This window comes from Drosophila kikkawai, chromosome 3L (assembly GCF_030179895.1).
Source record: "Drosophila kikkawai strain 14028-0561.14 chromosome 3L, DkikHiC1v2, whole genome shotgun sequence".
Lineage (NCBI taxonomy): Eukaryota > Metazoa > Arthropoda > Insecta > Diptera > Drosophilidae > Drosophila > Drosophila kikkawai.
The window spans coordinates 28,358,617-28,386,571 of NC_091730.1; the positions used below are offsets into that span (position 1 = coordinate 28,358,617).

At 38.3% G+C, this 27,955-nt stretch overlaps 2 protein-coding genes and 1 long non-coding RNA gene across 4 annotated transcripts; 1 reads left to right on the forward strand and 2 right to left on the reverse strand.

Moving 5' to 3' along the window:
• Positions 1 to 28: 28 nt before the first annotated feature.
• Set1 (SET domain containing 1) lies at positions 29 to 27,955 on the reverse strand. 2 transcript variants are annotated; one of them, XM_070284974.1, is made up of 6 exons: positions 27,773 to 27,955; positions 4,957 to 5,116; positions 4,653 to 4,902; positions 955 to 4,592; positions 266 to 899; positions 29 to 202 (listed from the first exon to the last, which is right to left on the reverse strand). In XM_070284974.1, exons 2-6 carry the CDS (start codon positions 4,971 to 4,973, stop codon positions 29 to 31), a joined length of 4,713 nt encoding a protein of 1,570 aa, XP_070141075.1. In that variant the 5' UTR covers positions 4,974 to 5,116; positions 27,773 to 27,955. The 2 variants fall into 2 exon arrangements, with proteins under 2 accessions (XP_070141075.1, XP_041632422.1); XM_041776488.2 differs by lacking the exon at positions 27,773 to 27,955 and having other exon boundaries at positions 4,957 to 5,624.
• Positions 15,660 to 16,258, forward strand: LOC138928521 (uncharacterized). The gene is made up of 4 exons (XR_011444939.1): positions 15,660 to 15,762; positions 15,837 to 15,910; positions 15,970 to 16,014; positions 16,095 to 16,258. It is a non-coding gene; the product is annotated as an uncharacterized lncRNA (long non-coding RNA).
• Positions 16,265 to 17,524, reverse strand: LOC138928520 (probable basic-leucine zipper transcription factor Q). The gene is made up of 2 exons (XM_070285697.1): positions 17,453 to 17,524; positions 16,265 to 17,362 (listed from the first exon to the last, which is right to left on the reverse strand). Exon 2 carries the CDS (start codon positions 17,360 to 17,362, stop codon positions 16,748 to 16,750), a length of 615 nt encoding a protein of 204 aa, XP_070141798.1. The 5' UTR covers positions 17,453 to 17,524; the 3' UTR covers positions 16,265 to 16,747.

Here is a 27,955-nt window from a genome sequence, read left to right on the forward strand (position 1 = left end):
TTATAGAAGTATTCACATATTTTATGCTTCAGTTAAGGGTACCACGGCATCCTTGGGCTCCACATAAACAAGGTATTTTTTCTTCTTCCAGCGGAAATTTGTAATCGTATGTTATTTCCTCATTAATGCCTATAGGTTGCTTTGAATATATAACAATTTTTTTTTCAGACTCTATAGTAATGACCTTTGCATAGCAATTTGGCTGAAATTAAAAAAAAAAAAAAATGCATTAAAAATTTTAATAGCAGATATTCAGCATTCTTACATTGCAACTGTGATTAATAAATCGAGCCAAGTTTCCACATTTAGTAGCATCGATTATAGTTTCCATGTCAATCCGGAATAAATAAGAACTACCAATTCCAATAGCTTCATATTTTGTTTCTCTTAAATCCGCAACCACAGGTCGTATCATTTGACCTACGTATTCAATAACCATTTCGTCTGCAGCTATAGGCTCCATTGCAAACAACCCCCAGTCATGTATAGCAGACTTAGCAAACTTCAACTGTTTTTTCCGAAACTTGAGCTGATTAAATTTCAAAAGCTCAGATTCGCCCATAGAACCAAACGCCGTTAAAAGTCGTCTCTGGTTTGACCGCGCTTCTCGGGATATGCCTTGCATTTTAGAAATTAATTTATTATGATGATGATTGGTAAGAGCTGTAGGATCATCAGTACGGTCTTCATTGAAAGCATCCTCTGTATTTGCTTTTGTATGATGGTACTTATGTTTGGCCTTTTCTCTGACATCCAATTTATAAAATCCTTCAGTCCGAGCGCAACCAGTTTTATGATGCATTAGTTCGTCATCTTTTCTACGCTTCTTTGGCGGTGATGGCCAAAAGGCGCGGTCAGTTGTACAATGATCTACCCAATGCGTATTGTTTAGAAACATACTAGAAAAAAGAGGCAATTATTATATTTCATGATTTGCTTATAAATATTACTTACGCATATGGTTCTTTTTGCAAATGCTCCGAATAACTCGTTTTTATATAGTTAATGTCTTCAGTATCAATGCCTTTTGTAAGGAAAGTGTATAAGATAACCATTTCCTCATTTTGATCACGAGCTCTATATATTTTATTTGGAACAAAATTCGTCGTCTGTCGCGCTAGCTCGACCAACGACTTTTTAATTGGTTCTATTTTCATCTTTACATTCGTTTTTCGTGGTATTAGGTCTTTCTTTTTTCTTTGAGTACGAGTAGAATCCTTCCGTGGTCTGCCTGGCCCTGATCGTGTTATTTGACCAACACCAATCATATTAATTTCCCGTTTATGATCCAACAGTTTTGTACTCTGATCATCAAGCTTATAATACGGGATGCTGGAGAAAACACACTGCGCTTGCGGAGGCAATGAGTAGCAATGTTCTAGCGCAACTTGGCTTGCCTGTGATGCTTGACTAGATCCTCCGTCTGATGAGGCCGGTGATTGATTTATTTTATTTTCTTCATTAGTATTTGTGCATATTTTTATGTAACCGTGATCATCACCATCGCAAGGTTTTAACGAACGCAAATCGTCCTTCAAATTTGATTTATTATTATATTCTGGTTTCTGAACTATTTCAATGCTAATATGATTTTGCAGATTCGTTTTTTTGGCAGAAAGTTGTTCATCTTGTTTATTTAAATTATTTAATAATACAATCGATTGGAGTTTTGAAATAACAGGATTCTCTGCGCGGTCGTCTAGCAGTGATTTTTTGCTGTCTACTGTTTCGCGGCTCTCATTTAAATGGTTTTCGTTCTTCCTCTCTTGTTCCTCCAAAAATTCCCGTTCAATTTGGGCCATGTACTCAGTATTTCGTCGTCTCTTCTCCTGATACTCACGTTCTTCTTCGGAGTCGCTGTAAATTCGATCATATTCAAAAGCGCATTTTTGTTTATAATCATCTATCTTTTCTATGTCCTCTTCATTGTAGTCTGGTGGGGGAACAGGTGTGGGAGACCGTCGACATTCTTTATCAATTTTTCGTGTAACCCTAACCGCTGACACAAATGTGGCGTCATTTTCGTTTTCCCCTAACCCAAAACTACTATCTTTGCTGATATCTTCGAGGTCAGAGGGAAATGATAATATGATCTTATTCTTTACAGCATTTTCATTTTCTTCATCAGTATCGGAATAAATATTATTTTTTTTCGTCCGACCTCGTCTTGTGAAGCCAAATTCCTTATTTAGTTTTTTGTCTTCATCAGAATCCGAGTATATATTTTTAATTGTCATATTCTCAGTAGGTGTTAGACTTAAACGACCTCTATTTTTTATAAGTTTTTGTCGTTGGGTCCGATCTTTTTGATGACGCTCTTCTTCAAAACTATCATCATCACTGGTCCTTTCGACTCCACCACCTTCATGGATTTCATTTTCAGCTTCACTTGATGACGATGACGACGAAGAAAAGAAACTTGAAATACTTTCCTTTCTTTTTAAATTACCAACAGCTGGCAGCAAATCTTGATTTAAAACGCTCTCCTTCAAACTGGAACGTAAAATATCAGAATTGCCAATATTAGAATCTTCCTTTTCAGAGTCTGAACATTGAACCATTTCCTCCTGATCGCTAAGATCTCTATCCATTGAATGACGTTCGTTCGGACTAGGAGGACTAGGATGTTTTCGAACACGTCGAAAAGATGGCAGCTTTGGCATTGCCGCTCTTATACCTATACTTGAGAATGATTGAAAATCTAAAATTTCACGTTGCGTATTTATGAATTGATTAATGTCAGGAGCCTTCTCATTCCAAACGGTTTCTTTCTGAACATTTGAGGTAGTATTAAATGTAGATTCAGTTATGTCTACTACTGTTTTGGAACGAGCTTTTAATGTATTCTCATCCCACCATGTTTCGAAATTTTTGAAAGCTATTACTTCAATCATCCGTTTATTTACATCTCGTTTTAAGATCTGCTTTAACTCGTCCACAATATAGTTAATAACTTTTTTTAATTTTGTTGTTATTTCATCATTCTGATCTGAAAAGGTATATTGATAGTTAAATGCTTTGTCATATGGATCCAAACTAAATGCAGTAACGCCTGCCAAATACACCGGCTGCATATAAGCGGCGTTTGAAAATAATCGGCTGGTTAAACCAGAGTCCGGTGGGAGAGTGGAAGGATAGTGTCCATAGCCTGTAGCTTGATAATAATAGGGGTGTTGATCAGATGGATTTTTATATATATAGGATGAGGATAAATTATGTTTTTGAGGTATCCCATCTTCCGAAGCCAATATATCTTGGGTCGGATCCTCATGAGAAGATAAGCTCGATAAAGACATGTCATCATTTTTGTCGTTTTGAGTAGTAATATTGATTTTAGATTTGTTTTTTTTAACAAGCAATTCATCGTCACTTGAAATATCACTTGCTCCATGTTGCTGTTGTACAGATATTACACTTCTATGGACTGATTTTGATTTATTCTCTGAATTATTTGAATCTGAATTAATGTCTATAGATTTGACTTGCTTGCCTTTATCTGTTTCGGAGTCACTACTATCCATCTGTAGAAACGGCGGTGCATTTCCAAACGTTTTCCCTTTAAATATTAATGCTATTCGAGTATCTAAGTCTACATTTTCTGGTTCTGAACTTACTTCTCTTTCAGTTTTTTCCTTTGACTCATATTCAAAATTCATCGACTTGGGCGATTGACTTTTCGCGGTCGATGATTGCGAAGATGACACAATCACATTTTTTCCCAGTTTTGAATTTAGATCGTCCCAATTTTCTTCCTCATCTTGAGGTGCGGGTGGATTTATTTGAGAATGGAAGTTTGTTTGAGACGCGCTCCATTTTTTATGTCCAGTCCATGAATGAACATTTTCGGTCGAAGAGTAAGAATAATTATTGTAGCTATAGTGTCCACCAGATAAAGTAGATCCTGAAGCTTCAGAGTAGTATTGATTCTTTTTTAAATTTGAAGAGCTGTTATCAGTTTCGGAATATTCATGATAGTACCGCTTATTATATTTAAGACTTATTCGGTCCCTTCTATCTGTTTCGGTATATCGGTCGCGATCTCTGTCTCGGTACTCACGTTCTTTTGGCGAGTTATATCGATGTTCTTTTTTTCCTCTTAATTGTTCCCTCGATCGTATTCGTTCCCGAATTGTATTTCTTTCTCCAGAACGTTGATAGTCACGATCCCTCCCAATATATACTCTGTCCCTTGGAACTTCAGGACTTTTATCTCTAGACCGTTGTCTATAATAATTTCGATCATATTTAAAAGAAGCGGAATGTTTATCACGTACTCCATGCTCACGACTATAGGTTCTTTCCAATGAATGTCGACTTCGATCTTTGAAATGACGATCTCCCTCTCTATTCCTCTCCCGATCCCAGTTACGTTCTCTACAACGTACATCAAGATTATTTTGTAAAGGGTTGTAACTAGAATTTGAATGATCTAAGGAGTCAGGTTCAGTACAACCCTGAGTGAAATCACCTTCTTTCTGGGATTGAGTAGATACATTGGTACCGGTTACAGGATTTCCCACATTTCGATTTGTTAGGCTTTCGAGAGTTTTTTTTAAAATAGCGCCAAAAGGGTCGCAAAACACATTTAATATCTAAAGTAAACATATTAGAGTTTGATTATGTAATTACATATTAAAGAACATTTTCCATACCTTTCCCATCACCGACTTTTCATTGTATTTTTCCACAAACTGTCTGGCTCCTTTTGCACTTTCAAACACGATGCGGGCAATGCCCATATGTTTGTTTGTTGTAGGATGATGGTAAATATTTATTTCGTCGAATGTTCCACACTTGTCCAACATACTAGACAGAAACTGCCTATCAATGTTGTCATTCAGGTTGACAACGGTAACTTCAATAGCAGGTGGTTGTCCAACGTAATCAGTATCAATTACAAATCTGTATGTGAAGTTTTAACAGTTAGTTTATATTTATATTAATTTATATCCTTACCTAGGTATAAGCAGCATTAGTGGATCAACCGGTCTGGCACGAATACGAATAAGCGGATTGCGAGGGTCCCTTGGCGTAATTGTTGGATAGGTCGGGTCTCCTGGCACAACACCGTCGTAGCGATATAACTTCACGCCGCATTTCACCAACTGTGGATCAGCTAGGAGTTTAAAATTACGGTGCATTTTTGTGTGTGAGAGAGATGAAACATTGTTGCTGATGTTATTGTTATCACGATTGTCCTGCATTTGCCCAATGTGCCTTTTTTTGTACCAAAATTAAACAGCGTCAAAGAGCACGCCTGTTTATGATCTTTTTTATATACGTTGTTCTCTCAGGCTCTATGCACAACCCTACGAGTAATTTCCTAAAATATAATACATGTAATATGATGATTATCAATCATCAATACCACAATCAAGAATCGAATGTTTTTGTTTCCTAAAGGTTGCCTTAGATCAATAAAACATTTATTTCGTTCAACTTCAAGAGGTTTGTAGTTAATATGAAACGGAGATTTGCAAACTCGTTAAGCCAAATTCTTTTGTGTTACTTAGTTCTAGTGTACTTAAAGCAATATATTTGTGCAAATGTAACTTCACATTTTATTGTTCCGAAGAAATGAAAAAATCTTAAATGATATTATTAATACGTAAAGCCAAAAGTTCCAATAAAAACGAGGCCTCTTTTTTGCAGTATCGATTATTTTAAAAATCGATATCGTGAATTTGTTGTCGTTATAGCCTATTCTCATGAAGTATTTTTTGATGAATATAATATACACCACTAATAACCACTTCACATTCCTTTTAAACAAAATGCCAATGGCCTTATTATTAAGTAATGCAGATTTCAATAATTAAAACCTTAAACCAGTTATTATTCTCCGATTTTTTTTTATCCGACTACGCTTACACCGCTCGGCAAACAATTTAATAGGCCGCGATTCGCAGCGTATAACTATGAATTTCTAAATTTATCGTCGAAGTATTCACGCAGTAATGTATGCCGATGCCCTTAAATGCATGTTTCTTTCTTCTAATGCAAAAAAATTTTATAATTATTACAAAAAAAAATTAATTTAAATTAATTTTGCAGTGTTTTGTTAACGGTCAAAAAAAGGTTTGTAGTATATGCTATGTAGATCTATCGATTTTTGCGGCCAATGCATTGGCGTATGCATTACAATTTTGCTCTCACTTGTGAACAACCTTTAATGAAATCTCTAAATAATGCGGTAGTGTCATAATACTGTATGATATTGGTACAACATATGACACCACTCGACACCATCTACCGTCAGGCAATTTAATTTTAAACAGGCAAAAATTTGATTATATATCCTCAAACTATTCCATTTCTTCATATTATAACATTTTAAATGAAGGTGATTCTATTGCTACATCTACATTAGTTGTCGACTTGTGAACAGCTGTTTTGTTTACAATTCGATGGAGACAGCTTCTATCAAGTGGTAATTTGATAGGGTCTTCCCACAGAGCTTGCATCTGCATCCACCGTTCGTTGAACAAACGGTCCATAAGGTATTACAGTTCCGAAATTTCTCATTTTGTAATACATCCCTTATGCATCAACACTTAACGCACGTCCGTTGACGTTAGGTAGGTTATAGTTTTTGGAGCAACTCCGAAAATGTAAACAAAGATGTCGAGGAACAATTGAATTATGGAATTTAAATGTTAAATGTCGTTGGTGTTTTCCGGTATATTCTTGAACAAAAACAAAAATTCCTACTTGTTAATATAAAACGTCTACTTCTACTTGATTGTATAACTTTAGGGAGCCTATAACACCTTGCACGCTCTTCGGAGCTTTTGCTCTTGGTTGGAGAAAAATCATTAGAGAGACTCAAATTCGTCATCTAATTCATTTTTTATTTTTTTGCGGATAAAATTTTAAGCAATCTGTGGTTTTGCTGTTGTTAAAAAGCCTAAATAGTTCATAAATTATTTATTTTTTTCCCACATCAGCCGCTTCAGTCATCTTTGTTTACGTTTTCAGTGTGATCGAACAGCTGTAATCCGATGTCGGATGCAGATGTAACTTTGTGGGAACACGAGTTTCACATCTGAGAAAAACTGCTTCACGCAGATCAACTAAGTGGGAAGACAGTAAATACTGTAAAAGGCTGAAACGACCGAATTTGGAGTAAAATGAATAGTTTATGAACTTTTTAGGCTGCTTAACAACAGCAAAACCAGAGATTGCGTTAGATTTTATCCACACTAACTTAACATGTATTAGATGACGATGAATTTTGAGTCTATCTAATGATTTTTTTTCTAAAGCCTAGTACTGAGACGACAAAAATCCGCTCTAACAATTGTGATAGCTGCCAAACTCCCTATAAAAATAACGCTGTGAAATAGGAAGAAGAAGAACTTTTTCCCTCGTCGTTTTTGCGGGTACGATGACGAAGAAAATGATACTTGGGAAAATTGAATGGCGTTGCCAGATCAAGAGAGTACACAGCTGATATCGTGCTATCACAAAAATTAATTTCATTTATTCTCACAGGCTTAATGGATGGAAAGTTGTACGAAAAAATAATTGTAGGACCGAAAAATTGTGTGCCCGCATGGAGAAAGTGGCATTGATAAGTGTTGTCATGGCGAAGACCATAATATGGGATATAACCCACAAAAGGCATTTTAATGCCATATTTATTAACAAATTTGTTTGCAAACAGCTGTCCAGTGTGACCAAAAAATAAAGAATAGCTTTAAGGGGTTATATACAGTTGTGATAGATGTAAAAATCGATTTTTTTTTTTATTGCATATAACGTAAACAAAGGCTGTCGAATTGGCAGTTGCGTGCGTGCGAAACTAAAAAGCGCGGGAAAGATTTTGTTTACATGCGAGCGTGACAAAATTGTTGTGGTTTAAGCAATTTTCACTAAAATTATGGAAAAGAAAGCATAGGTATGTAGAATATTTGTATTAAAATAGACTTTGTTCATGTTTGATAATGTGCTCTTTGTGTGCGTTTATTTGTGTTGTCCAAAAGTAGAAAAAAGCTAACCTGGTAACCCATCTGTTGTAGACTATAACAAATTTTGTGACAACTTGTGCCAAAAAGTAACTATGTGTCATTAAAGTGCAAAGTGTATATAAACTAATTTTATCAGGCTTTTTTGCATCTTTTTGCCCCTATATATATAAATCCGACATATCGTAGCTGTGATTGAGTTCGCCTATGAGCAACTGCTTGATGTTTATATAGCAAACAATCGTAGAGCATCTGCCGTAACGAGTTGGATCTATGATGAACTGAAAAAATTCGACTTAAGCACGGAACAATAGTGATAGTTTTTTAGATTCTGACTCTGAAAATCAGATTTAAATAGAACTTGATGTAGAAGACGACTGTTAGGAAAATTTTAAAATGAAAAATACTTATATATAGTTATTTTGAATGCATTGTCTTTTTTACTTATTAATATTAAGGTTTAGTGTAAAAAAAATGAATTTAAAACATTTGTTAAATTTAATTTATTTATTACCGTACAAGTATCAATAAGAGGAAACCTACCATATATGGGCGGCTAGGGAAGGCGTGGTCAGATCGGTCTGAAACTTACATATATTTTTAAGTGTGCTGACACTATCATATGTACCAAATTTGAAGAGTCTAGCGTTAAAACTTTAATTTTCGTCGAAATATCGGCTCGCTGGCCCAATGTGCGGTGGAGATATTTGCGTAGAGGCATTAGGAGCAATCGGAACACTGGAGAATAAGTTGCTTGTATGCAACAAAGTGTGATGCTTGTGGTACGTGAAAAAGCTATGTGAGCTCGTGCAATCACGGAATTGATGACCTCTGGCAAAGCAATTTTGGCACAACTGCCTTTTCTGGATATAAGACGATCAATCGACTATCGTCATCTAAAGAAAGCCTGGACACAAAACCACTGGATGGTTTTCTGCTGAACACAAATCGCATATTTTGGGTATTGGACCGATTTTCGTACTATAGGAATGTGGTATTTGTGGCGCCTGCTTGGAAATTGTCTGTTTAGACGATCGGAGGCATATCATAGGAGGCTGGCGAGAATCATTGCTTTCCAGAGTTCCTATGCGCTCCGTAAGGAATGAATCAAGTTCTAGCCACGTTGGAATTTCGATTTTATGTTGAATGGATTGCTCCCATAACGAAATCGTCAACTTTGGAAGAGTCGTTGATCACAAATAAACCAGGAGGCAGTCCCAATTCTCAGTAGAAAGACCGGAACTTTTCAGCGGCGTTAGACAACTTTGGATGGTCATATGCAGCTCCTTTAAGGCTGCCGAGGATTCGCGTGCAATGGATTGTATGTTCAGTAGTTTTTTCAGTTCACTTTGCCCCAATTATTACCATTTAATATAAACCGCCTGCCTCTACCTTATTTTAAAGATTTTGGATGCCTATACCACCTATACACACTCTTCGGGGAATTTGCTCTTTGTTGGAGAAAAATCATTAGAAAAACTAAAATTCCTTGTCATTTAAATTTAGTGCGGATATAGTTGGTAACTGCTCCATTTCAAATTTGCAACTGCCAATTCGACAGCCTTTGTTTACGTTTTCATGAGCCACAGCTGATCGATCATTTGTTCGGATGTTGAATGTGCTTTGACGTTGTGTGGGAACTCGAGTTTCACATTTGTGAAAAATCCCAAACGCTCCTCACAAATGTGCTGTGTGGGAAGACAGTATTAGATGGCAAGGAATTTTAGTTTCTCGAATGATTTTTCTCTAACAAAGAGCACCCCGAAGAGTGTTTATAGGTGGAATAGGCATCCAAAATCTTTAAAATAAGGTAGAGGTAGACGGTTTATATTAAATAGTAACAATTGGGGACATATTGGGCAAGAATATACAGAAAAACACCAACTATTTTGGGCATGTTTGTAGCTTTGGCGCCACATTTTAAATTTAATTTTTCAATTGTTCCTCGCCAACTTTGTTTACATTTTTCGTAGTGTTGGTCAATTTTGCACTGTTAAGAAGAAGATATCAGAGTTGCACCGAAAAACTATCGCCTAAAAAACCGTGGTTAGATTTAGATGGGTTATAACCGCGATCCATTTGAGAAAATTCGGGACAGCAAAACCTTATGGACCGTTTGTTCAACGGACGGTGAATGCGTTTTGACGGTGTGTGGTAGGACCCTATTATATTATTTCATAGCTTCGGTTTTATTTTATGAAAATCGGACGACTATATTATACTACTACCATAGAAACGATCAGTGGATGTACAGAAAAATGTAAAGCTGCGAGTGTAAAACTGTTACTGTCAAATTGTAAATATAATAAGTATATGTAAAATGTAATGAAACTTTGTTTTTTGTGCGTATTCAGCATTTAAATTTATAAGGTTGTTACATAAGATATTTAAATCTACAATAAGCTTTTTTTACATGATTAATACTGTCTTCCCACACAGCGCATCTGTGAGGAACGGTTGGGAATTTTCGCAGATGCGAAACTCGTGTTCCCACAGAGCTGCGTCAATATGCATCTGCATCCGAACAGCTGATCGATCAACTGTGGCTCATGAAAACGTAAGCAAAGGCTGTCGAATTGGCTTTTGGAAAATTGAAATGAAGCATTTACCAACTATTTTGGCTGTTGTACAACAGCAAAAGCACAGATTGCGTCAGACTTTATCCGTTTCTCTAATGATTTTTCTCTAACAAAGAGCGAATTCTCCGATGAGTGTGTATAGGTGGTATAGGCTTTCCAAATCTATAAAATAAAGTAGAGGTAGGCGTTTAATATTAAATATTAGCAATTGAAGACACTTTGGGGCAAGAATATAAAAAATAAACGCCAACAACTATTTTGGGCATGTTTGTAGCTTTGGCGCCACATTTTAAATTCCATATTTCATTTGTTCCTCGCCAAGTTTGTTTACATTTTCGTAGTGTTGGTCAAATGTTCACTGTTAAGAAAAAGAAATCAGAGTTGCACCGAACAACTATCGCCTAACTATCGCGAAACAAACGGTCGTAATAGGATCTTCCCGCACAGCGCATTTGGGAGGAACGGTTGGGATTTAAAAAAAAAAGTGAAACTGGTGTTCCCACAGATTTGCGCTAAAGCGCATCCGCATCCGAACAGCTGATCGATCAGCTGTGGCTCATGAAAACGTAAACAAAGACTGTCGAATTGGAAGTTGCAAATTTGAAATGGAGCATTTACCAACTATTTTGGCTGTTTTACAACCGCAAAAGCACAGATTGCGTCAGAGTTTACATTCTATTTTTAATTCAGTTTTATACATGTCCACCAAATTTAGTTTAAATCGGATGCCTATATCTCATAGCTCAAAGGCTATATAGCGTTGCTTTAATCTCAAATGCACTCGAAATAAGAACATGAAGACTATTCGGGGTTTTACGCGACGTGCGTCGGATGTAATTATTGAAGGAGTAAATTGTTACTAAATAAAAAAAAACTTAAACCTAGCTTGGGAGAGCGGATTGGAAGCTCTATGGACTTAAAGTCCCCCCCTTGCGAGGATACGCAGCAAAAGTACCAGTAAGGGATATCTCTGGAAAGCGTAGGATAACGCTGAGCGCTTGTGGATATGGAGAAGTGATTCTGTCCACACTACTGGCATCGGTCGTCACTGCGGCAAGATCCAATGGAATGTTGGTGGGCTAAACAATTGATGCAGTACTTATTTTGATGACTGCTTGGAGCCGTTACTCGCCGCTAAGGCGAAGAAAACGGTGGCACTTCCCTTGGCAGACTCGGCATTGGTAGGATATTATACCTCGAGTACGTCTTCCTTTGATGTCACGTATGGAACCCAGTAATTGAAGGAATCGAAAGAAGTGGTTAATCATGAGGAAAACGAGGAAATCCTTTGGATCGGTGGAGATATTTGCGTAGAGGCATTAGGAGCAATCGGAACACTGGAGAATAAGTTGCTTGTATGCAACAAAGTGTGATGCTTGTGGTACGTGAAGCAGCTATGTGAGCTTGTGCAATCACGGAATTGATGACCTCTGGCAAAGCAATTTTGGCACAACTGCCTTTTTTGGATATAAGACGATCAATCGAGCTATCGTCATCTGAAGAAAGCATGGACACAAACATATTTTGGGTATTGAATGTGGTATTTGTGGCGACTGCTTGGAGATTGTCTGTTTAGAGGATCGGAGGCATATCGTAGGAGGCTGGAGAGAATCAATGCTTTCCAGAGTTCATATGCGCTCCGTCAGGAATGAATCAAGTTCTAGCCACGTTGGAATTTCGATTTTATGTTGGATGGATTGCTCCCATAACGAAATCGTCAACTTTGGAAGAGTCGTTGATCCCAAATAAACCAGGAGGCAGTCCCAATTCTCAGTAGAAAGACCGGACATTTTCAGCGGCGTTAGACAACTTTGGATGGTCATATGCAGCTCCTTTAAGACTGCCGGGGATTCGCGTGCGATGGATTGTATGTTCAGTAGTTTTTTCAGTTGGGTGTTCACCAACGCTCGTTAAATTTTGAAACGCTCAGATAGGATTTCCTATGCTGAGCGGAAACCGTCGTTGCTCAGTGACGAATTTGAAACTATGAAATGAGCTTCACCACTAGTCTTGGCAATTAAATAGAACAATTTCTCTACAGGGGTCAGTGCAGAATTGTAGAAAGGGCTAGCGAAGATAATCGCCCAAGAAAAATGCACGGAGGAAGCCGACAGCCAGACGGAAAGGAATTTTGGGGTGCAGGGCATTAGACTTGAGCTGCTTTAGAAGAAATTGTATTGATCTGTTTCATAAAATACATAGAAATACTCGTATTTTGCCTTAAGAGTAGGAAATGTGTGCGCCGCGCCCTCTATAGTCGAAAGGCTATCGGTGCAAATGACAAATTTTCCTCTGTTTTTAAAGAGAAATGCAAGGCTTTGAGTATGACGACAGCGAAGGACGTTGCTTCTGTCGATTTTGAGCCGTCTGTATATAACCAGATTTGTTTGCCGATCGCTTCTTTTTCACAGAAAAATAGAGTCAGAAATACGGAACTCGAAGTTTCTGTTTTTGTTGAGATAGCCAGATTGGTGTTAATGTTGGACCAGATTGGTGGCGTTGTTATGATCTGATGTGCGGCAGGCCAAGCCGAGTGCAGTAGCTGGCACATCGCCGAAGCGTAGAGAGGCATTTGTACATGCATTTTTGCTTAAATATAGCACAGAAATCTTTATTTAATTTTGGGATGAGATGCATGGTGCATTCTAATATAAGATCAGATACGCTAGGTAGTACTGCTTCTTCCAAAATGCAACGAGTGGGAGAGGTGGGTAATGCATTGATTGCTCGCCGAACAGCTCCGTGGTAAGGTGGTTGTACTTTTCGTATGTGGGATTTTGCGCACCAACCGTAGATGGAAAGGCCATAGTCTATTTTTGAGAGCATTAGGGCGCGGGTAATGTTTATGAGCGTATTGGTGTGTATACAGGTGTACTTGGAACTTAAAAATTTGATAATGTTGAAGCGGGATTCAAGATGTTTTCTGAGATCTATGCAAGGGTGTTTAAAATTAAGCTTAGAGTCGATGGTTATACACAGTATTTTTAATTGGTCTATACTTTTAATAGAAAGAAAGAATTTTACATTTTTCTGTTGAAAGGGGAGCACCCGAGAAAGCTCCCCACTCGTCCAAATCTTTAAGAATTTTTATAAATTTCTCTTTGACAGTTACTAGGTTTTTTATTTTGGTAAATATGATAGCGTCGTCAGCGTTGATTGATATCTTTATGTTTTTTTACCTTTTTAAAATGCAATTGATTTGTTCGAACGCTATCATGAAGAGCACTACTGACAGTGGAGAGCCTTGTGGCATGCCGTTATATAAATTGTGCGTTTCGGAAGTGATGTTGTTGACTCGAACCTTGAACAGGCGGTTGGTCATAAAGGCCTTTACAAGGTTATAAAGCTTTGGACCGATGCCCCAGCGCTCGAGTGTACAAAGCACTGCAAGTAACCCCACGCGATCAAAGGCTTTTTCGAAATCAGTCGCCAGGAAGGTGACATGATTCCTTGTGGAAAGAGCGTTCGACGCGAAGTGTTGGATACGCAACAAGGCGTCTATTGTGGAGTATTTCTGCTTGAATGCTACCTGGTTATGGGAGATTAAATTATGACGGGCTATGCAATAGTTTTACTTAGGCTCATTGTTCGGCTTGCTTATTGAAATAATAATGGAGGACCTCCATGTATGTGGGTAGGAACCAGACTGCAGCATATTGTTGTATATTTCGAGTAGTTTTCGCTTGAGGGATATGGGGATATGTTTTAACATTGGTGTTGGAATATCATTCCAACAACAAAAAATTTGAAATCAGCTTGTATTATATTAAGACTAATAACTGAAATACCTTTACCTAATTGACACCATGAAAACCCTTTTAATTAGTTAAGACAAAAAACTGAAGACTTATACCTAGTTCACACCTTAGAAAGAAATGATCGTGAAATGGAAACATAACATAAATTTAACTTTTAGTATTAAGTCTTACAAATACTAATGTGCGTCAAATTAGCGTCGGTGAGTTAGCGTCGAAATGGAACGGTGGGAAAATGGAACACTGAGGGATTTTTTATTTTTTATTTATTTCGTTAATAAGGCACTAATTTGAACAAAATAAAGTTTATAAATGCTTAAAAATGAATTTACTATTGATTTTTACTGGGTTTGAGGGGATTTGACCTTTGCGTCTATTAAAAAAAAGCATTTGAAAAATCGTGCTTTCGCAATTTTGATTATATCTCGGCTCACAGAGGATATGCAGCTATACCCGATATGCCAGGATAAAGGATATTTATTGTAGTTTTACTCTGCAAAGTTTCATTTTCTTTTGACCGTCAGTTTTTGAGAAAATCGCTTAACAGTTAACTAACCTCGGGTCGGCTCCATACAAAAAATGGCAGAAAATTTTTAAAGTCTTATAACTCCAGTTTAAGAGGATATGCCAACATGCACGGTATATGGGCTTGTTAGGAGAAGTTTAAAGAATATTTGGTGAAAATTTCAATGGATTTTAACCGGCAGATTTCGAGAAAATCGAATTGCAGTGGGTGGTGTAATTGGGCTGATAACAGAGGCGCGAAGTATGAAAATGGAACCAGCTGTGAACTGGGAACTGTGAGCAGAGAACTAGTTGCTGATCCAAGGAACGGAACCATGTTAAAAAAATACTAGATTTAAAATCGTTAGCCATTTAAGCAATTTAAAATTAAATAAAATAACTGCCTATTAAAGGACATTAGCATTTTGAGCAATTTGGTAGCTGTTTCATCAAAATCGGTTGAGTCGATTAAGAGAAAACGGCAATTTTTCATTTATATACTTATATGTACCAGCAAAAAAACCCACCGACCGCCAGACGTGTGACGTCACACAACCAATGTTTTTAACCAATTGAATGCGCCAACCTTGTTTTCGACGCTAACTTTCAATAAATTATTTCTAGCTTAAATGAGGATATGCAGATTTGCACGGTATATCAAAAGAAAGGGAATTCTATTCTTAAATTTCTATAAAAATCTTAGGTCGATCTGACCGACAGATTTTGAGGAGTTCCTATTTTCCTTTTCCGACCTTATTATTAACTAGCACTGGCTGCATATCGATTAATCCCATATCGATTAATCCGCCCTATCGATTAATCCCAGTCTGGCAGCACCAAATTATCGAAAAGCCCGCTATTCCTGTAATTGTTAATTCTGCGAAAACAGGCGAAACAAACAAAAGTGAAGCTACAATAAGCTATTTTTTTATATACAACATTTCCCAATAAAACAACGTAAGTATGGTCCTTTATTATATGTATATGCGTTTCTTACATATTATTATTATTTCTTGTTTTTATTATTTCAGCGGAAAGAAGTTGTCGTTTTGACAATACATATATAAAAACAGATACTACAAGCTGGATAAACCACATACAATGTGTAAGTACTGCACCATATCTATCCATCTTTACTTGTTTTTAAATTATTTATATTTGCAGCGCACAAATTAATTTCGACTTCGCCAACAAATTCACAAGCTATGGGTAAGTGTAATACCACATATGTAAATACATACGTATTTATGCACATACATTCCTATGGTTATATTTTAATGGCGTACAAGAGCCAGCAGCTGGAGCGATTGCGCGAGCCCAGCAAGTGCACCGCATCTGCGAGAACTGTGTGCAGCAGGTGGAGCAGGTGGAGCAGAAGAATCGAGCCATTCTGGTTAAATAAATATACAAAAATAAAAGGATAACATATGTATAAAAATTGTATATTATGCATACCATGTAATAATTTGGTTTTAATATTTATATTATAAATTTATATGCTTAAAACACTAGTTGTCCGATTTTTATAAAATTTATACCAAAATTCTGTAATATTAAATTAGGCGCATTTCTTAAAGTAGATGAAAATCCGTTGAAAAAAAACGAAGTTATAGTTTTTTTCCTATTAATTTCCTGATCGTTCCTATGGCAACTATGAGATATAGTCGTCCGATTTTCAAAAAATTAAAACTGAAATTCTGAAATAATAACAAAAGCTCATATCTTAAAGTAGATGAAAATACGTTAAAAAACAACGAAGTTATAGTTTTTTTCTATTAATTTCACGATCGTTCCTATGGCAGCCATAAGATATTGTCGTCCGATTTTCATAAAACAGAAATTCTGAAATATTAAAAAATGGTCATATCTCAAAAAGGATAAAAATAAGTTAAAAAACAGCCAAATTATACTTTTTTCTCTTTTATTATTTTTTTGTTTGTGTTTATACATTGTTTTGTTGGGGCTGCTCCGGCTCCTGCTCAAGTTGGCGCTGCTCCTGCTGCTTCTTGACGGATATAAAGGCCGACACCGCCGCCTCTATCTCCTTTTTTTTATCTTCAGGGAGGTCCTTTAAGACCTCCTTGAGCAGCTGCTGCTGCTCCTGCTGCTGCTGCTCCAGCTGGTGCAGCTCTTGCTGCTGCTGCTCCTGCTGCAGCTGCTCCTGCGGCTGCTGCTCCTGCGGCTGCTGCTCCTGCGGCTGCTGCTCCTGCGGCTGCTGATCCTGCCGCTGCTGCTCCTGCCCCTGCGGCTCCTGCGGCTGCAGTAGGGCCAAAAAGGCTCTTTGCAAATTTTTCCGCTCACCGGCGGACACGGGGACGTTCCTGGCCGCCTGGTACGCCAAGGCAAAACGTTGTTGCCGGTTCAGGCCGCCGACTCCGCGGCCACTAACTCCGCCACGTCCAGCGTCGCCGCCATCTCCACCACGCCCGCCGCGACCGCCACGCCCGCCGCGACCGCCACGTCCGCCTCGTCCACCTCGTCCGCCACGTCCACCAAGTCCACCACGTCCACGACGTCCTCTGCCAGTCCCATCAATTATATAGACGTTTTTTACCATCTGCAATTTAAATAAAACACATAATATGTAAGAACATAATATATAATAAAAGAAAACCATTGTCGACAATGGTCAGTAACATATACTTACGTTGTTTTATTTAGAGATCGATCAAAACGCTGCGTACTTTCCTCCGTTTTTGGTCGCTTTCGCAGAATTAACAATTACAGGAATAGCGGGCTTTTCGATAATTTGGTGCTGCCAGACTGGGATTAATCGATAGGGCGGATTAATCGATATGGGATTAATCGATATGCAGCCAGTGCTAGTTAATAATAAGGTCGGAAAAGGAAAATAGGAACTCCTCAAAATCTGTCGGTCAGATCGAGCTAAGATTTTTATAGAAATTTAAGAATAGAATTCCCTTTCTTTTGATATACCGTGCAAATCTGCATATCCTCATTTAAGCTATAAATATTATGTTGAAAGTTAGCGTCGAAAATAAGGTTGGCGCATTCAATTGGTTAAAAACATGGGTTGTGTGACGTCACACGTTTGGCGATCGGTGGTTTTCTTTGCTGATACATTCATAAAAATAAATAAATGCAAAATTGCCGTTTTCTCTTGATCGGCTGAACAGATTTTAATGAAACATGTACCAAAATGCTTAGAATGGCGATTCCGTTTTTTGGGCATAATTGTTTAAGTTCCCAATAGGAGCTGATGTTTTGGCGGGGAATACATCGATGGGGCGTGTGACGCTCGTATCGATATGCAGCCAGTGTTAGTTAATAATAAGGTCGGAAAAGGAAAATAGGATCTCCTTAAAATCTGTCGGTCAGATCGAGCTAAGATTTTTATAGAAATTTAAGAATAGAATTCCCTTTCTTTTGATATACCGTGCATATCGGCATATCCTCATTTAAGCTAGAAATATTATGTTGAAAGTTAGCGTCGAAAATAAGGTTGGCGCATTCAATTGGTTAAAAACATGGGTTGTGTGACGTCACACGTTTGGCGATCGGTGGTTTTCTTTGCTGATACATTCATAAAAATAAATAAATGCAAAATTGCCGTTTTCTCTTGATCGGCTGAACAGATTTTAATGAAACATGTACCAAAATGCTTAGAATGGCGATTCCGTTTTTTGGGCATAATTGTTTAAGTTCCCAATAGGAGCTGATGTTTTGGCGGGGAATACATCGATGGGGCGTGTGACGCTCGTATCGATATGCAGCCAGTGTTAGTTAATAATAAGGTCGGAAAAGGAAAATAGGATCTCCTTAAAATCTGTCGGTCAGATCGAGCTAAGATTTTTATAGAAATTTAAGAATAGAATTCCCTTTCTTTTGATATACCGTGCAAATCTGCATATCCTCATTTAAGCTATAAATATTATGTTGAAAGTTAGCGTCGAAAATAAGGTTGGCGCATTCAATTGGTTAAAAACATGGGTTGTGTGACGTCACACGTTTGGCGATCGGTGGTTTTCTTTGCTGATACATTCATAAAAATAAATAAATGCAAAATTGCCGTTTTCTCTTGATCGGCTGAACAGATTTTAATGAAACATGTACCAAAATGCTTAGAATGGCGATTCCGTTTTTTGGGCATAATTGTTTAAGTTCCCAATAGGAGCTGATGTTTTGGCGGGGAATACATCGATGGGGCGTGTGACGCTCGTATCGATATGCAGCCAGTGTTAGTTAATAATAAGGTCGGAAAAGGAAAATAGGATCTCCTTAAAATCTGTCGGTCAGATCGAGCTAAGATTTTTATAGAAATTTAAGAATAGAATTCCCTTTCTTTTGATATACCGTGCAAATCTGCATATCCTCATTTAAGCTATAAATATTATGTTGAAAGTTAGCGTCGAAAATAAGGTTGGCGCATTCAATTGGTTAAAAACATGGGTTGTGTGACGTCACACGTTTGGCGATCGGTGGTTTTCTTTGCTGATACATTCATAAAAATAAATAAATGCAAAATTGCCGTTTTCTCTTGATCGGCTGAACAGATTTTAATGAAACATGTACCAAAATGCTTAGAATGGCGATTCCGTTTTTTGGGCATAATTGTTTAAGTTCCCAATAGGAGCTGATGTTTTGGCGGGGAATACATCGATGGGGCGTGTGACGCTCGTATCGATATGCAGCCAGTGTTAGTTAATAATAAGGTCGGAAAAGGAAAATAGGAACTCCTCAAAATCTGTCGGTCAGATCGACCTTAGATTATTATAGAAATTAGAGAAATGATTTCCCGTTCGTTTGAGATACCGTGCAAATCTGCATATCCTCATTTAAGCTAGAAATATTTGGTTGAAAGTTAGCGTCGAAAAACATCGTATGGAGCACGTGGCGTTAGGCTCAATATGCAGCCAGTGTTAGTTAATAATAAGGTCGGAAAAGGAAAATAGGATCTCCTTAAAATCTGTCGGTCAGATCGACCTAAGATTTTTATAGAAATTTAAGAATAGAATGCCCTTTCGTTTGAGATACCGTGCATATCTGCATATCCTCATTTAAGCTAGAAATATTTGGTTGAAAGTTAGCGTCGAAAAACATCGAATGGAGCACGTGGCGTTAGGCTCAATATGCTCCAGTGTTAGTTAATAATAAGGTCGGAAAAGGAAAATAGGATCTCCTCAAAATCTGTCGGTCAGATCGACCTAAGATTTTTATAGAAATTTAAAAATAGAATTCCCTTTCGTTTGATATACCGTGCATATCGGCATATCCTCATTTAAGCTGGAAATAATTTGTTGAAAGTTAGCGTCGAAATTTTCCTACAGCGCATTCAATTGGTTAGAAACACGGCTCGTGTGACGTCACACGTCTGGCGGTCGGTGGGTTTTTTTGCTGGTACATATAAGTATATAAATGAAAAATTGCCGTTTTCTCTTAATCGACTCAACCGATTTTGATGAAACAGCTACCAAATTGCTCAAAATGATAATGTCCTTTAATAGGCAGTTATTTTATTTAATTTTAAATTGCTTAAATGGCTAACGATTTTAAATCTAGTATTTTTTTAACATGGTTCCGTTCCTTGGATCAGCAACTAGTTCTCTGCTCACAGTTCCCAGTTCACAGCTGGTTCCATTTTCATACTTCGCGCCTCTGTTATCAGCCCAATTACACCACCCACTGCAATTCGATTTTCTCGAAATCTGCCGGTTAAAATCCATTGAAATTTTCACCAAATATTCTTTAAACTTCTCCTAACAAGCCCATATACCGTGCATGTTGGCATATCCTCTTAAACTGGAGTTATAAGACTTTAAAAATTTTCTGCCATTTTTTGTATGGAGCCGACCCGAGGTTAGTTAACTGTTAAGCGATTTTCTCAAAAACTGACGGTCAAAAGAAAATGAAACTTTGCAGAGTAAAACTACAATAAATATCCTTTATCCTGGCATATCGGGTATAGCTGCATATCCTCTGTGAGCCGAGATATAATCAAAATTGCGAAAGCACGATTTTTCAAATGCTTTTTTTTAATAGACGCAAAGGTCAAATCCCCTCAAACCCAGTAAAAATCAATAGTAAATTCATTTTTAAGCATTTATAAACTTTATTTTGTTCAAATTAGTGCCTTATTAACGAAATAAATAAAAAATAAAAAATCCCTCAGTGTTCCATTTTCCCACCGTTCCATTTCGACGCTAACTCACCGACGCTAATTTGACGCACATTAATTTTGCTATGATCGATGTAAAACTTAGACACAAAATTCTTAAGATATGGAGCCTTTAAAATAAGAAATAAAACAAAATTTACCAAAAATAAATGAAATACCTTACCCCCCCTTAAATAGTAATAATTGGGGACATTTTGGGGAAAGAATATACAGAAAAACACCAACAACTATTTTGGGCATGTTTGTAGCTTTGGCGCCACATTTTAAATTTCATTTTTCAATTGTTCCTCGCCAACTTTGTTTACATTTTCGTAGTGCTGGTCAAATTTTTACTGTTAAAGCCTAGTACTCTGACGACGAAAAACTATCGCCTAAAAACCGTGGTTAGATTTAGATGCGTTCTAACCGCGGTCCATTTGAGAAAATTCGGAACGGCAAAACCTTATGGACCGTTTGTTTAACGAACGGTGGATGCGCTTTGACGGTTTGTGGGAAACCCCTATTAATGGTATTATGTTTAAAATGGCATTCAGCTCTTCTGCGGGGACTAGATAGTCTTTTATTGTCGTCAGGCAAGATTCCATTATCTGATATTATATCTCGGGAACTTTCTTCGAGTTCGCTTTGGCAGACATAAAGTCTAGACATGAGAAGTATTTCGGTCTTCCTAGTTGATCCAAAATATCATCAATTCTAGGTAGCGGGAATTTATCCGACCACAGTAGTCAATAATTAATTGCCATTTTTTCTTGTCAAAACCGGGAAGAGATTTCTTCGAAACTAACAAAAGTGGGCTATTGTGAGGGAATACAGACGGTTCGACTATTTTATTATCAATTTACTTTTGTACCTGTAACTGTATTCGATCCGAATATATCGCTATATTGAGTGCATAGTGGTGTAATTTCTATGTGATATTGTGGAGGAAAATTGTTTGATAGTTGTAATAATACCGATTTTTTGTATACATTCGGAATCAGTTTGAACTATTTCGTAGTTCGAAAGTGTTCAATATTTTATATCAATAATATTTATTATTTGATCGCTACTCGTTGTATTTAGTAATCGGACAAATGCATTTTTGGTAGTTGTAACATAAATGCCATTTTGAATTTCCTGGTTGGGAATTACACTATCTTCATCTTGCTGGCAGAATTATGGAGTTGTTGCCAAAACTGTAAAACTGTAAGATTAAAATTTAATTCTCTGCGAACTCTAAACCTCAGTTGACCGCGTCGCTCCGCAACAAAGTTTTTAGGAAAAAGTTTTTAGTCAAAATGTTAAAAACCGCGTGGCCGCGCTGTGCAAAAATATCCTGACAGGATACTCATCGAGAATACGGGCACGAGGCCCAGGTAAGCATGGCCGCCGGCCAATAAACTAAGTCGGGATCAACCCCGCCCCCAGTTAATCGTAAAATTTTTTCGTTTTCGTTTTGGGCGAAATCGCTCGTTTTCGTTTTTAGCTGCTCCAGCAGGAAAATTTCTGCTATCGTTTTGCTATCGGAATGTTTAGTTTTCTCATCGTTTATTACGCTCAAACAGCTGATTTGTGATTTTGGTCAAAAGTAAACAAATTAAAAAAATGTAATATGTTTAATTGCGTGTTTTGACGCCAGGGGGAGGCAGAGATTGCTGCAATTAACAAAATATGGGCATCTAAGATGCAACTTCTTTGGTCGGAGGGCCAATGCTATTCAAGGCGCTGCAAAGTTCAGCCTACTTATATTTAAAAAATGAATTCAACTTAAAACAGATGTTTTCCACAAGGGCACAAGGGCTGCCACATTTTTTGCAGTTATAATTCCGGTGGTCTCAATTAATTATTTGGTCAATTTTAACCATTTAAGTAATCAAATTAAATAGCATTATTTATAAACAACAATTTTGGCGCTCCTTTGAAGTCTTTAATGTATTCTTTTATATTTTTTAAGTATTTTTAACAGTCTGTTTCGTTCCACCAACAATAACCTTGGCAACCTTGGCGATAACTTTTAGCGATGGACTTATCGACCTATCGCCAAAACGAGAAAACTTGTTAAACACAGCAAAAATTTTGTTGTCAAATCTGAAATTGGGTCAGAAATACATTTTTTATAAAATAACTCCTGATGCTTTTGGCCGGCAAAAATCCTCCATCTGAACCCTCCCCAAAGGTGCCGGTTGGGCAATGGGCACTGTATTAACCGGACAAGGGTAATGCATCGCTGCTTGCCCGTATGCGATAATACAGTGTCTAGCAAAGGCTACGGTTCAATCCTTCTGCCCTAAAAAGCCGAAGGAAGTGAGCCGTTAGCCATGGCTGGAGGTGCCTGGCGAAAGGCTTAAAACGCAAGTGGGCTGTACCCCCGAAAAGGATACCATTCTGGAGGGTTTAAATGATGAAACCAGGGCTAAGATGTCAGCCCAAAAGTCGGTGGAAGGCGTGACCGCTACCACCGGCGGGCACGGGGGGAGCAATCCTCTCTGCGTGTCGCCAGCGGCTACACCTCTGATGTGAAGGGAGCAGGACATGTCAGTTGCAACGCTAGTGTCGGAAAAACAACGCAGGGGAAGTTAAGCCGCTCAGGTGCCATACTCGATACAGACTCGGACCTTAAGAGCGTGATGCTCTCCAAAGAGATGGAAGAAAGTCTTCTCCACTCGCCAAAACCAGGCACCAGCTCCCAGCGCAGGGACGAGCCAAAGCGGTCAATCGAGGGAATGAAGGCCAATGCGCTGTACAAGGCTGCCCTCCGCATCCAGGATCAGCTCCAGGAAAAAGTTTCCCTATCCCCAGAGGAAAAGGTAAAGCTTTCCTAAGGGGTTGAGGAGAAGATCGCTGAGGGGAGGCTTCACTTCGCCAAACTCCCCCACATGATATCGACTGGCGGATTCGCCAACAAGGTGGAGGAGACGCTTGCCAACAAAAGGCAACGCTTAGCCGAAAGCGCCTGTATGGACGCACCGGGAAGCAAGCGGCAACGCTAGCCTAAGGAGGCAGGCCCTCCCCAAATGGCGAAAATGCCCAAAAAGACCGCAAAAATCAGTGAGGTGATCAAACGACATTTGATCGTGGTCCTCATTGACAGAAGCGATGAAGCCGGCAAAATGACCGAGGCGCAGTGGTGCATGCGCGGCTCGTTGAGTCATTGTACGCACAGATGGAGGATGATCCCGAAGCTCCAATGCCCACCTTCGATGGCGCTGGGTGGCTAAATGGGGTCAAAATCCTAAAGTGCATGGATGACCTGACGAGAAAGTGGCTGACGCAAGCGGTCTGCCAGTTGGAGGCGCTGTGTTAGGAAGGTAGAGTCCTTGAGAGACCATCCTTCTCAGATCATAAGTACATACGGTTCTAATACGCATTCGAACACTCTCCAAAACATTCAGTCTTCAGGGACCCCCGGAATACTAACTGGGGAAAGTTCAAGGAGACTATCGCGATACAGCTCGCGATCTCTCCGGGCATAGTAGAATCTGCGGAAGACATAGAAAAGCCCCTAGAGACCCTCTCCAAAGTACTGCTAGATGCGTACCACGCATCATGCCCAATATCGGACACGAGAAAGAGGAGTAGGCCACCCTGGTGGAATAAGGACCTTTCACTCAGACGCAACAAACTCAAAGAATTCTTCAAAATCGCCAAGTAGGCGAAAGATGACATCATCAATGAGGAATACAAAGTCCTACTTAGACACTACAAGAAGGAAATACGCAAGGCGCAGATAAACTCATGGAGAAACTTCTTCTCCAGTATAGAGACTGCCCCGGAAACGGCTAGACTCCGGAAGCTGCTATCGAAGCAGCCAACCATACAGAGTCAGCTCAAACGCGACGACGGACAGTGGACTGAGAGCAGCGAAGAGGCCCTAACAGCACTAATGCGGGCGCATTTCCCAGGATACACTGAGCTACCCGATGCGAATGAGCACCGGCACTTAGCAACTGGAGAAGAGCATCTCCCAAAAGATCTAATATCCTCTAGAAGAATCCACTGGGCTATTGACTCCTTTGCGAGGATAAAAGCTCCAGGACTAGATGGAATATTTCCAGACAATAAGGAATATGCACTCGGAATGTTCGTGGATATATCCGGGGCATTCAACAACGTTAGCACGGACGCAATAATAGATCGCCTAGAAGCGACCAACCGCCTCCGCTATCAACTTCTGGATAAGAAATCTTTTGAGTTGCTGGCGGGTACAATCAGATTGGGGCACCGCTTTCATGGTGAGAGGTGCGCACAGAGGCACGCGGCAAGGTGGGGTCCTATCGCCCCTCCTATGGAATCTGGTGGTAGACGACCTAATCAAGACATTTCAGATTAAAGCACCAAAGATAACAGCTTATTCAGATGACATAAGCATAATTATCACGGGAGTCTGTCCATCGACTCTCAGCTCGATCATGGAAACAACGCTCAGGGAGATATGTGAGTGGGCGGAGAAGGTAGGACTCAATATAAATGCGGATAAGACGGACCTTATTCTCTTCACCAAGAGATACAAGGTGCCGCAATGGATCCCCCCAAAAAATTTACCGTGCCCCACCAGCAGCCCCATCGGGCAACCCTATCAACCCTATCGCACGGTAAATTTGGGACAGCTGATGCCGTACCATGAAGAGCGAGCAGATGCCCACGCCGAAGGCGTGAACGACGACAGCGACTACGAAGACGCTGAGAGCACGCACAGACAGAAGCAGTCATATGCTGACAGCACGAGACACGGGGAGAACCACCCCACTCCACGCCTCCGCCACTAAGCCGCGCCCAGACCGAAAGATGGCCATGATTCAGAGGGGCCACTTGCTGACAGGCGGGCCTGTCCAACGCCCCTAACCTTCTAGGGAGGAAAACATTGGCCCTCTCTTTCACAGAGAAAACTTAGAAGCCGAGCAAAACTCGGTTAGGTAGGGTCATACGAAAGCGCCTCCTAACGACACAGTCTCTTTTTCTCTTTTCTCTCCACAGGCACACCCATCGATCACCACACGGTACCGACGCCAACTCGACGCACACGGTGTAGCAGATAAAAGCGGATCAACGTCGCCAACAAACACCAACAGCGTCAAGTTGACTTAGTCAAGATGGGAAAGTACTCTTCCTCTAATAAAGGCTATCGCTACCTGCTGACAGTAATAGATACATTTTCCAAATTCGCTTGGGGTGAAGCAATTAAATTAAAAACTGGTAAAGATGTAACTGAGGAAAAAGTATTTAAGACTGGGAAAAGAGTACCTAAGAATCTTCAAAGAGATGATGGAAAAGAGTTCTTTAAAACACATTTTAAAGCATTAATGAAACAAATAAAATTAATCATTATTCAACATTTAGTACACTAAAGGCTTCAATTGTTGAACGTTTTAATAGAACATTAAAAGAATTCATATGGAGAGAATTCAGTTTCATTGGGACATACAAGTGGATTGAAATGTACAAACGCGTAATTTCCGATTATAATAATACATCACATAGAACAATAAAAATGGCTCCCATTAATGTAAACAGTGTGAATAAGAAACATATTTTAAAAACTGTATACAATAACATTAAAATGTTTAAAGGCAGCAAACTGAAAATTGGCGATAAAGTTCGAAATTTTAAATATAAAAAAAATACTCCTAATTGGAGCACCGAAAATTTTAAAATTATCAAAGTACAAAATACTAATCCTGTGACATACTTATTGCAGGATTTAAATTCTACTCAAATTAAGGGCGGTTTTTATAAAGAAGAACAGAAAAAAACCTGTTTCCCAGATTAATACCTAGTTGAAAAAGTCTTGAAAAGAAAGGGTAACAAAGCTCTGTCCGCTGGCTCAATTTTCTAAAAACTGATGATAGTTGGATTGAAAAATTTGAAATGTTGTAATAATTTAAACACTTGGGAAAACTTTATTTTTTTCCCCATTTAAGGGGGGATATACATGTAAACCAAAATTTTTTTTGGCAAATTTTTTTTTGTTTAAAAAATAGTTTATTACTTAAAAAATATACTGTGTAAGTTTCATCATCGAATTCCAACTTAAAGTGCCTCAAATTAAGTATGCAAGCAATGTATACAAGTGTTACCGTGGGCGCATCAAAAACTTTAAAAGTCTTTTTCTCAGCTTTAAATTTATGCATTTTTACCTATGCTATGGACACGATTCACAAAAAACTACGTAACATATCGGAGTGAATCAAATTTTATTATGATCAGCATGAAATTATCTTCTATTTGAACCTAAATGGTTGTTATAAAACTGAGTATTACTAAAGGAAGTGAAAACTGATCACCTGAAAATGTCATTTGTTCCTTCAAATCAAAATTTAATTTTTTTGTCTTGATTTCTTTTGGGTTTTTTGGGTTCAAATAGAAGATAAAGGTGTAATGAATACAAAAAAATTTAGTTTTCGGATTTCGGACAGGAATTACGAGCTCTATCGTGTCCATAGCACGGCAACTCAAAGCTCGAGGCGCTACGGCATATGTTCCATAAGTCCGCCATTTTATAAAATATTGTTTATAACTAATTTTTTTAATCATCTCTGATTCTACTTTTAACTATCCCCAAAGTTTCACGACGATTGCTTGACTATTTCTTATAAAAAAAAATTCTCCAAAAAAATGGCACAATTTTGACCGCTTACATGTATATCCCCCCTTAAGTAACGAACACCGAAACACTGATCAAATCAAATTGTAATAATAAAATTTAAATTGTTGCTACTACCAAAGAGTAAAGAATTAGTATACAACTTAGAATGCACATGTATTTATTTATTTTTTATTTTTATTTTTTTTTTATTTATTATTTTTTTTTAATGTATTTATTATTATTATTTTTTTGTTTTTTATTTTACTTACTTTTACATATTTTTTATCCACATGTAATATCCCGGAATGTTGACAGTTGGTCCATCCACAAATAAGAAATTGATGTGGAATTCCTTTTCCACAGCATCTGTATAAAGTGGTCCAAACACTTTAGCTCGTTCTTCATCATACCCAAGCACATTTATTCGAATGTGAGGGTTCTGAGCAGTGAAC

Bases quoted from the DNA above. Each gene is read 5' to 3' on its own strand.
- LOC138928520 (XM_070285697.1), bottom strand. From the start codon at position 17,362: ATGGTAAAAAACGTCTATATAATTGATGGGACTGGCAGAGGACGTCGT.
- Set1 (XM_041776488.2), bottom strand. From the start codon at position 5,204: ATGCAGGACAATCGTGATAACAATAACATCAGCAACAATGTTTCATCT. The intron at 900-954 runs GTAAGTAATATT...TCTTTTTTCTAG, and splicing joins TTGCAAAAAGAACCATATGC to TATGTTTCTAAACAATACGC. The intron at 203-265 runs GTAAGAATGCTG...TTTTAATTTCAG, and splicing joins TTATTAATCACAGTTGCAAT to CCAAATTGCTATGCAAAGGT.